General features: G+C 41.6%; 1 protein-coding gene across 1 annotated transcript in view; it reads right to left on the reverse strand.

Moving 5' to 3' along the window:
* LOC102818476 (general transcription factor II-I repeat domain-containing protein 2-like) overlaps positions 1-9000 on the reverse strand; it is an 80760-nt gene extending 71760 nt beyond the window's left edge. The window contains exon 1 of the mRNA XM_006859843.1: positions 8902-9000. Coding sequence (XP_006859905.1) covers positions 8902-9000 — 99 coding nt within the window. The remainder of the gene's footprint in view (positions 1-8901) is intronic.
* Between the last annotated feature and the right edge of the window lie 984 nt (positions 9001-9984).

The raw sequence follows: 9984 nt of genomic DNA on the forward strand, positions 1-9984 counted from the left end.
GGGGAATAGAATTCTACACTGCAAGTGCATTCTTTCCAGCACTTCTGGCTTCCATTATTTCTGTTATGAAGCAGGCTGCTAGTCTAATTGTGGCTCCTTTGGAGGAAATCTGTCTTTTTCCTCTTGCCACTTTTAAAATTTTCTGGGTTTGCTTTCTTGCAATTTTACTGTGAGATGTCAAGGTGTAGATTTCTTTTTATTCATTCTGATGAGACTTCATAGAGATATCTGAATCTGTGATTGGTCTTTCACTGGTTTTGGAAATTTTTCAGCTGTAATCTCTTTGTGCTGTTCACGTTCTCTGATCCTCCTGGGACATTCCATCTTACATATGTTAGAGATCTTCGCTATGTTCTCAAGGCCTCTTACTTTCTTTTTTGTTCATCCTTTTGCTAATACGTCCTTCAAGATAGATTATTTTCTCAAGATTTAGCTTCCACTTCACTAATTCTCCCTTCAGGTATGTCTACATGGATGCTATACCCATTCATTAAATTCTTCAACTATTTAAATTTTCAGTTCTATCATTTCCATTTTAATGTCTTCAAATATGCTATTCCTTTTTCGATAGTTTCTAGTTCTCTATCAAAAGTCAGATCTTATACTTCTTAAAAAGAGTAAACAGTAACTTTCAAATCTATTGCCTGATCATTAAAGTTTCCACAGTGGAATCCCTGTAGGTCTGCCTCCATTGTCCATTGTTTCCCTGATTGTCATCATGCTCTCCTGTCTCCTTGTACGCCGGGGTTACATCAGACTGTGCCAACATACTACATTTACAAAATTGGTTATAAAAAGAATTTGGAGTTTTAAAGGCTGTTGACTTCAGTCAGAGAGGATCTAGATCTGTTTTTGTTACACAGCTGGGGGCCCTAGCATCCCAAGCTCACATAATCCAATGGAAAGGGTTCACATGCTTTAAAACTGAGCTGCAATTTTTGTGGAGACTGCTCTATTATTGTTGTTGTTCTTAAGTGCCGTGGGGTTGGTTCCGACTCACAGCGAACCTGTACAGGGTTTCCAAGACTGTAAATCCTTATGGGAGCAGAAAGCCTTATCTTTTTCCCGTGGAACAGCTGGTAGTTTCAAACTGCCGACCTTGAAGTTTGCAGCCCAATTCGTAGGCACTACACTACCAGAGCTCCTTTTTTTGGTTCATCTTTATTCCTACAACGTAGGCCTTAGAGATTCCCACCAAAGACAAGTCCTTTCATGGGCCCAGAATTCCAAGGTTTTGCCACCATGAGCCCTGCTTAGCCTTTCCCCAAAGGTAAAGCATCCTTAAACACCAGATTCATGTCTTTTGACTTTGTCTTCTCTTATATCTTAGCTAGATCTTTCTTTTTTTTTATTTGTAAGACTCCAAAATTTTTATTTACTCTCTAATCGATAATAGGCATGTGTCACTTAATGTCCATTTGGGCAATGCCTGTCTGCATATGTGAGCTGTGTACCCAGGTGTCTGAGTGGCAGGACACCAGAACCTCATCTTCAGGTCAAAGCCCTACTTCTGCCAGGCTGCTGCATGTGTGGTCTAGAAGCTACTTTGTCTGCAGAATACAGGCCCAAGTCCAAACTCCTAGCCCCAGGCCCCTTGGTTTCTGTGACTCAGTGGGTCTCATCCTCATGTATTTAACCAGTCTGATCCCATAGGATGCCAACAGCAAGTTATGTGCCTCGGGTGCCCAAAACCTGACTCTGATGCCCTCAGCCCCCCTGGTCCACCACCATCCCCTAGCTGAGCAGGTTCTCACATATGGGTTGACCTTCTCTGCAGGTGGTTTAGCAGAGAAGGCAGTGACAGCTGGGTAGGACAAGCCAGACACTCACCTGAGACATCCAAGTGAGAGCTGCCTGGACCACATACAGTGCACACAGCCGCCCCCAGACCAGAATGCTCAGAAGTCCCACACTCCATGCACAGTGTTTGCATGAAGTCCAGATCACGTGTCAGTCAATTTCACAGACTGTACTATGGATATTAAATGGCGCATACCTGTACATCAGTTATCTCCTTTCTTCCAGACTGGAAAATTGTGGTTCTCAAGGGCAATGGTTGTGAACAAAGTAGAATATTCCATAATTACTCATTTATTTTATCTCATATTTTTGTTGTTGTTATGTGCCATGGAGTTGATTCCAACTCACAGCAACCCTGTACAGGGTTTCCAAGGCTGTAAATCTTTACAGGAGCAGAACAGCTGGTAGTTTCAAACTGCTGACCCTGAGGTTAGCAGCCCAACTCGTAACCACTATGTTACCAGAGCTCCTTATTTCTTATTACTCAAAATAATAACAGAAATATTACCACCAACATAGTACTAAATATTTTCCTTTGCCCTTCCTTTATCCTTCCTTTTCCATTGTTTTTTGGTCATTTAATATGCAGGATAATGTGCTGGACCACAAGGTCAGTTTGAACTGCAAGGTTGGTGGTTCAAACTCACCAGCTGCTCCTAGGAAACTCTATACAAGGTTTCTATGAGTCAGAACCATGTTGATGGCACTTAACAACAACATACTATATTCTTTCTACCCCTCTAGTCCTGGTGTGGCTGGCTCTGTAGGATAAACACTAGACTGCTAACCACAAGGTCAATGGTTCAAACCTAGCAGGTGCTCCTTGGAAACCCTATACAGGGTCACTGTGAGTAGCAACTGAGTTGAAGGCACATAACAACAACAATCCCTCTTAGTCTTAGTCCTAGTAAAACTATATATAAGGGGGCTTCCAAAAGTTCATATATGCATTCCATTGTCTCTTAATTCAATTTTTCCATGAACTTTCTGAATCCCTCTCACTTCTAATACTCAATACTAGTCCTTATGTTGATGCCTCCTTATACAGTTTATCTGCTGGCCAGATGATTCCTCACTATCTTGTTAGACCTCTGATGCCACCCAGCAAATATTTGTTACAGTAAAACCTGTGAAAGCCGGAAAACCTGTCAGAGGGGAAAAAACACCTCAACTGTTTTCCACTAAAATGAGTGATCAAGTGGCCAACGTGGTCAATGTATGAGACCTGGAAAGATAAGAAAATCCCATTGAGTTCTGGCTCTCACAGATTTCACTGTATACTTTTATCGCCTCTGCCTGCTATCTAAAGAGGAAGGGTTGGTTACCTAGTTCACCATTTCAGAAGGGAAATGTTATCTTCTGAATTATAAAAGTTTTCAATCTTGTTCTGGCTCTCCTAAATCTCCTTGCCAACTGTGGTGAAATGAGTTCCTTTATGAAACCACTGGTCTGGGTTCTTTGGAAAAACACCTTGAGAGATTTTCCCCCTAAGACATGAGGGGTTACCTTTATCTGAGTTTTCTACCTGGTTGTGAATAACTTGATACTTATTGTCAGATCCTGGGCTACAGGCTTCCCGGTGGTTCATATGCAAATGAAGTGACTTTACACTATGCAAATGAAATGCCTCTGGATTGGTCAGTTTGTGGCCCTGGTGGGAGGGGTTTTTGAAAGTGAAGAGGAGTTGGGGTTTACAGACACAGCTCATTTTATTGTGCTTGGACGATATTGCTTTATACAAATTTCAAGTGTGTGGTAACCCTGCGTCAAGCACGTCTATCAGCACCATTTCTCCAATAGCGGGTGCTCATGTTTCTGTGCCTCATTTTGGTCATTCTCACAAGATTTCAGACTTTTTCATAATGCTATTGCACACTTAATAGACTATGTTGCTATTAAGCGCTGTGAAGTCAATTCTGACTCATAGCGACCCTGTGTAGGTTTTCTGAGGAGCAAGTGGTGAGCTTGAACCACCGACCTTGTGGTTCAAACCAATCTTGTAGTCCAGCATATTAACCCACAGCACCACACCAGGACTAGACTACACTATTGTTGTTGTAGTTAAGTGCCATTGAGTTAGTTCCGAATATAGTATAGTGTAAGCATAACTTTTACATGCACTGGGAAACCAAAAAATTCGTGTGACTCATTTGATTGCAATATTTGCTTTATTATAGTGGTCTGGAACTACAATATCTCTGAGATATGTCTATATGGTGTGGTGCTACGCTGTCGGATAGCCACTGGACTGCTAATTGCAAGGTTGGTAGTTCAAACCCACTAGCCACTCTTAGATACCCTATACAGGATCGCTATGAGTAGATGGCACACAAGAACAACATCAGTAGGTGGGTAAGTAAAAAAGGATTGCTACAAGGCTTCCAATTCATATGTGCAGAGGTTTATTCCAAACAAAACATGTCTGAACATGTCTGTGTGATCAGTGGATGACTGCAGACAAGTTCTCTCAAGTAATAAACTTGTTTTAGTCTCCTTGTTACATGCCGTCAAGTCAGTTTCAACTCATAGCAACACTGTATAGAGTTTCTGAGGAGCAGCTGGCAGGTTTGAACTTCCGACCTTGTAGTTTGCAGGCCAGTGCTGATCCTACAGTGCCACACCAGGAGTCTCCTTTTGGAGCTTTAAAAAAAAAAGGTCAAGTTAAAACAGTGGCTTCCAAGGGGATCTGCTGGGCCAGTTCAATTCAAGGCAGAAAAATGAACTCAAAAGCTTATAGAGATGTTATTTGGGACTCCAAAGGGTCACCTTGATAGATTTTCTGGAAGAACACAAGACAATCATGGGAACTTATTATTGAAGAAGTTTTAAGAAAATGGAAAAGTGAATTGGTGAAAAGAAATGGAGTTTCCATTATAACAATACACCTGTTCATTCTTTGACGGTAGTAAGGTCTATCCTACAAAAATTACACTGGGAAACCTTATTCCATCCACTCGACAACCTGATCTGGCCCCTTCAAACTTGGTTTTATTTCCCAAACTCAAGGTACATTTCAAGGGAACGTTTGGAGTCTCTTGTTGTGGTGGTGTTAAGTGCTGTCAAGTTGGTTCCCACTCATAGTGACCCTGTATAGGGTTTCCAAGGAGCAGCTGGTGGGTTTGAACTGCCGGCCTTGTGGTTCGCAGTCAAGTGCTGATCCTACAGTGGCACCCAAGAGTCCATTGAGTCCCTAGGGGATGCCCAAACTCCCATTTTGATGTGGTACAAATCTAAGCATGCGGAATTTTGGTGGGGAAAGGCAAGAAGTATATAGACTTAGAAGGAAGACATGTTGAGAAACAATAGCTTCACATTTTGATAAATTTGTTGGCTACAGTTTTCTATGGCTTTTTAGGAATATTTTTAACTTCACAGAGGTGTTTCAGATAGGAAGCAGACAGAGACGGAAGAAAGAAGCAGAAAGAAAAGAGGCAAGGAACCTCCTAACAGAGCTGTAACCCGCACCAAGGGCTATGGCAGGGACAGGACCTGAAGAAGGTCCCATGACAGAATCAGTGATGACAGACAGAAGGGCCAATCGGAGCCTCTCCTGAAGGGGATAAAAGGAGCCTGTGTCCTGAGGGAGCTGAGGGGAGATCTGTCCTGAGGAAGCTGAGGGGAGGCCTGTCCTGATCTGTCCTGAGGAAGCTGAGGGGAGGCCTGTCCTGAGGGACTGAGGGGAGATCTGTCCTGAGGAAGCTGAGGGGAGGCCTGTCCTGAAGGAATGAGGGGAGATTTGTCCTGAAGGAATGAGGGGAGATCTGTCCTGAGGGAATGAGAGGAAGCCTGTCCTAAGAGGAGCTGAGAGAGCTGTCCTGCATTGAAGGGAGACTTTGCCCACATACATCATCATCCGGATCCTGAGTTGTAGTCTGCTGGCCCTGATCCCAAACTGTACCATGTTACTTCCTTAATAAACCACTTAACTGTAGGGGTGGTATAAGTTCTGCGTAGCCATTGCAACACATTATCAAACCCAAAGATAGAGAGTGCTGAAGGAGGGATGGCTAATGTCAGAACTGGTAAAAAAAAAGTTGGAAAGTTGAGGTTATGTCTGACCTCCACCTTATAAGAATCAACACTGGGCTGACCTTGACACGTTCCCCCTGAAGTTAGACAGGTTCTGATGACATCATCACTACCACAACACAAGAACTCGGTGGGTGTTTATGGCCTTCTTGCCTGGTACATCTTACTTCTGCACTGGGAGCTGCTCTGTTGAGGTTTTCAGTCTGGTCTCCCATTGCTAAGTTGTTTTAGAAGAGCTGTTAGCTCTCTGACCTGTAAATGCTGTTGAGAAGAAGGATGAGGTCAAACTCTTAGGGTCTCTTGATTGAAATGATGTTGTTGTTGTTAACTGTCCTTGAGTTGGTTCCGACTCACAGTGACCCCTATAGTTTCCGATCTTTGGAGAAGCAGAAAGGCTCATCTTTCTCTGGCGTCGGACTTGAACCACAGAACTTGTGATTCACAGTCCAGTGTTTATTGTATTGAGCCACCGGGCTCACTTGATGGAAACTGTGCAAGTATAATCCTAACACACAGATTTCTAAAACTATGCAACTATAGTTAGTACCTCTATTAAGTTTCAAAGTTTTAAATCTTTATTCTACATATAGACATCCTAACAACAACAACAATTGCTTGACAAGACAGAAATTTAAATTTTAAAAATTTCTTTATTTTGAAAAAATTTCAGAGTTAAGGAAAAAGTTACAACAATGGTACAAAGAACTCCTATACACCCTTCACCCAGATTCCCAAAATGCTGACATTTTATTGTATTTGCTTAATCATTCTCCCTCCATGTATATATATATATTTTCCCTCCTAATCTGTTTGAGAACAAGTAGCAGGCATGCAGTCCTTTGATCTCCAAATATTTCAGGGTGAATCTTACACAAGTCAAGGAATTCTTTTACATAAGCACAGTAATGTTATCATAATCAGGAAATTAACATATACAATATTATTAAAGTGACAGATCTTATTCAAATGACTCAATAATTTTCTTTATATCCACTGACAATGAGTCCATTCCAACTCAGAACGACCCTATACAGGATTTCTAAGGATGTAAATCTTTACAGGAGCAGGCTGGTGGGTTTGAACTGCCAACTTTGTGATTAGCAGTTCAGTGCTCATCCTACAGCACCACTGAGACACCTAGTGTTCTTTACAGAAAAAGAAGACTAAATAAATATCTGTGCATGTTCTTTCTGGCCCAGGATCCAACCCAGGATCATGGGCAGGGACTTCAAAAAGTTCATGGAAAAATTCCATTTTCCCATCAACCTGCTGAAGTCCTCTTGTATTTACTTGTCCTTTCTAGTCTCCTTCCACCTGGGACAGTTCCTCACTCTCTGTCTTTTATGACATTGAGGTGTTTGAAAAGTTCAGACAAGGTAGAAGTTTTGTAACAAAAACGGGGAGTAGTTAATCTTACAGTCCAGAAACAGAGAACCCTAGGACCATCAAGGAAGAAGAGCACAAGTGGAATGTGAGACCTTACACAGAGAAACAGTGACACCTGAGATGGAGGCAGAGATGAGGACATGGAGAGAGGGAGCAGCTGAGGTTCTGGACTCATGGAAAGAGAGGGACTGAGTGGTGGCAGCCAGGATGCAGGCTTACAGAATGAGCCCTTTGGTTGTTTAAATGATTATATATTCCTGAGTGTTTCTGTGTATACCCCGCCCCCAAAACAAAACAGGAAATGGGTGAAAATACTGTTGAATGATGATGCACGGAGGAGATTGTAATCATTGCAATGAAACTATGGTATAAAGCCAATGTTCTCCCATGTAAAGTATCACTCAGTTCACAATAAAAACTTACCAGAAAAAAAAGTTCAGACCAGTTATATTATAGTATGTCACTTGGTTTCAGTCTGATGTTTTCTCGTAATTAGATTCAGGTTATGGACACTGGGGAGTAGGACCACCCACAACGATGGCAGTTCCTTCCCAGTGTACCATGTAAAGAGGCAAATGGTACCAGTGACTCCCATTATTGGTGACGCTATTTTCAACAACTTGGAGCACACAGCGAAGTCTATCATGTTTCTCTATTGCAATTACTGATTTCTCCCTTTTTAATCAAAGGAGCTCTGGTAGCGTAGTGGTTATGAATCGGGCTGCGAACCGCAAGGTCAGCAGTTCGAAACTACCAGCAGCTCCGTGGGAGAAAGATGAGGCTTTCTGCTCCCGTTAAGATTTACAGCCTCGGAAACCCTGTACAGGGTCGCTATGGGTCGGAACCAACTCCACGGCACATAACAACAACAACAACAATCAATACAGATATCTTTGTAGATACTTTGAGGTTATATAAATTTTTGTTTCTCATAAAATTTAGCCCTCCAGATAAAGTTTACATCCCAGATATAAATGGTAGTGGTTATGTAACATCAAGTTGGATCCGACTCATAGAGACCTGTATAGGGTTTCCGTGGCTGTTAATCTTTACAAAGCAGAAAGCCTCATCTTTCTCTCTCAGAGCAGCTGGAACACTCAAACTGCTGATCTGACAGTTAGCAGCCTAATGAACAACCCACTAAGCCAGCAGAGCACCTTCCAAATGTAAATTGTTGTTGTTGGAACCGACTCACAGACTCATTATTCTTGTTAAGTGTCCTCAAGTCGGTTCCAACTCATAGCGACCCTGTATAGGGTTTCCGAGGAGCAGCTGGTGAGCTCGAACCACTGACCTGACCTTGTGGTTCAAACTGACTTTGCAGTCCAGCGCATTAACGCACAGTGCCACACCAGGACTCCTCCAGATGTAAACAGATGAAATTAAAATAGATTCATTCATTTATCTTTGAATTTAGACCCAAAAATCAAAAATACCTGAAACGTGGGAAGAGAGGTGCCTTAAGAATTTTTCAGATTTAGTAAGTTTAAACTGACATCATTATGGCCATGATGTTTTTTGTTTGTTTGAAATTATCTGATCTGTCTATTATACTCTTAAAAAAAATTTACTTACAGAGAGAACTGAAGTCAAACATCAGAAGTCCTACTGGAATGCCTCACACTTGTGATACTTTTACAACGGTCCAACTACCGAGCATTATAATAAACGTGAAGGGCGTCTCACCATTGACTCAAGAGCAGACACGAGGAACGTCACCACCATCCTGCTCTCCGAGGACGCCTCATCTCCTGTGGGCACGGCAGACACTGCTACTTGGGCCATGATTCCTGTGCAAGATAAGTAATAAGAATATAAATGGTCCTTCCAAAGACACATTTTTTAGAACCACGGGGGTCCTCACACATCACCTCCTTCAATTCCTCCTTTTAGAGTTGAAGAAATTGGTCCTTAAAGACAAGTAATCAGCCCAAGGTTTCCTGCAAAATAATTGTATATATTCATTGTTTATATTCCACTAAGCCTAGACATCCCTTCGCTGTAAAATAAGTGTAGGTATTTATAAACGCATGTTCATAATTTCCAGGATGAGTAATGGGTAGGAAGTGGACTTAATTGACCCAATAATTTTTGGCCAGATTTTAACATGGCAGGGCCAGATATCAAGTTCGGTATCTGTCTTTCTTTTCCTGTCTTTAATGCATAAAATGCAAAGAAGAAAACTGGGTTTTATGCATTAAAGACAGGAAGAGAAAATTCTTCCTCCTGTCCCACTAAATGTTTTCCTGTACAAATTTTAGCCAAGCTCTTAATCAAGTGAGATTTAGAAATACCTTCTAAAAAATTGTCAAAGACCTTTTTGAAGTGGAACATGCAAATTACTCATCAGATACGTCACATCTCTATGTTGTCGTTGATGTTTGGTGCCATTGAGTTGGTTCCAACTCATTGTGACCCTGTGTATGGTTTTCTAGGAACAGCTGGTAAGTTTGAACTGCTGACCTTGTGATTCACAGTCCAGTGCTGAGCCTACAGTGCTACACCAGGAGTCTGACACCCTCTTTAGTTAATTCTATTTTTAAGTAAATGATAAATCAACAAAATTATGTACATGAAAGTGCTAAAAAATAAGACTACTAAAGCCAATAACTGTAACTAATTAAAGCTCATTTAATATACAATTTACCAATGGGGGCAACATTTCTGACTAGAGTCAAAAATGTTCCAAAGAAGAAAGATCCTTTACAGATTTTTATTTCCCAGCTTACTATTACATTGCCATGGTAACAGGACCAGAATAGGGTTTAC

Source organism: Chrysochloris asiatica, unplaced genomic scaffold (assembly GCF_000296735.1).
Source record: "Chrysochloris asiatica unplaced genomic scaffold, ChrAsi1.0 scaffold00034, whole genome shotgun sequence".
Taxonomy (NCBI): Eukaryota; Metazoa; Chordata; class Mammalia; order Afrosoricida; family Chrysochloridae; genus Chrysochloris; species Chrysochloris asiatica.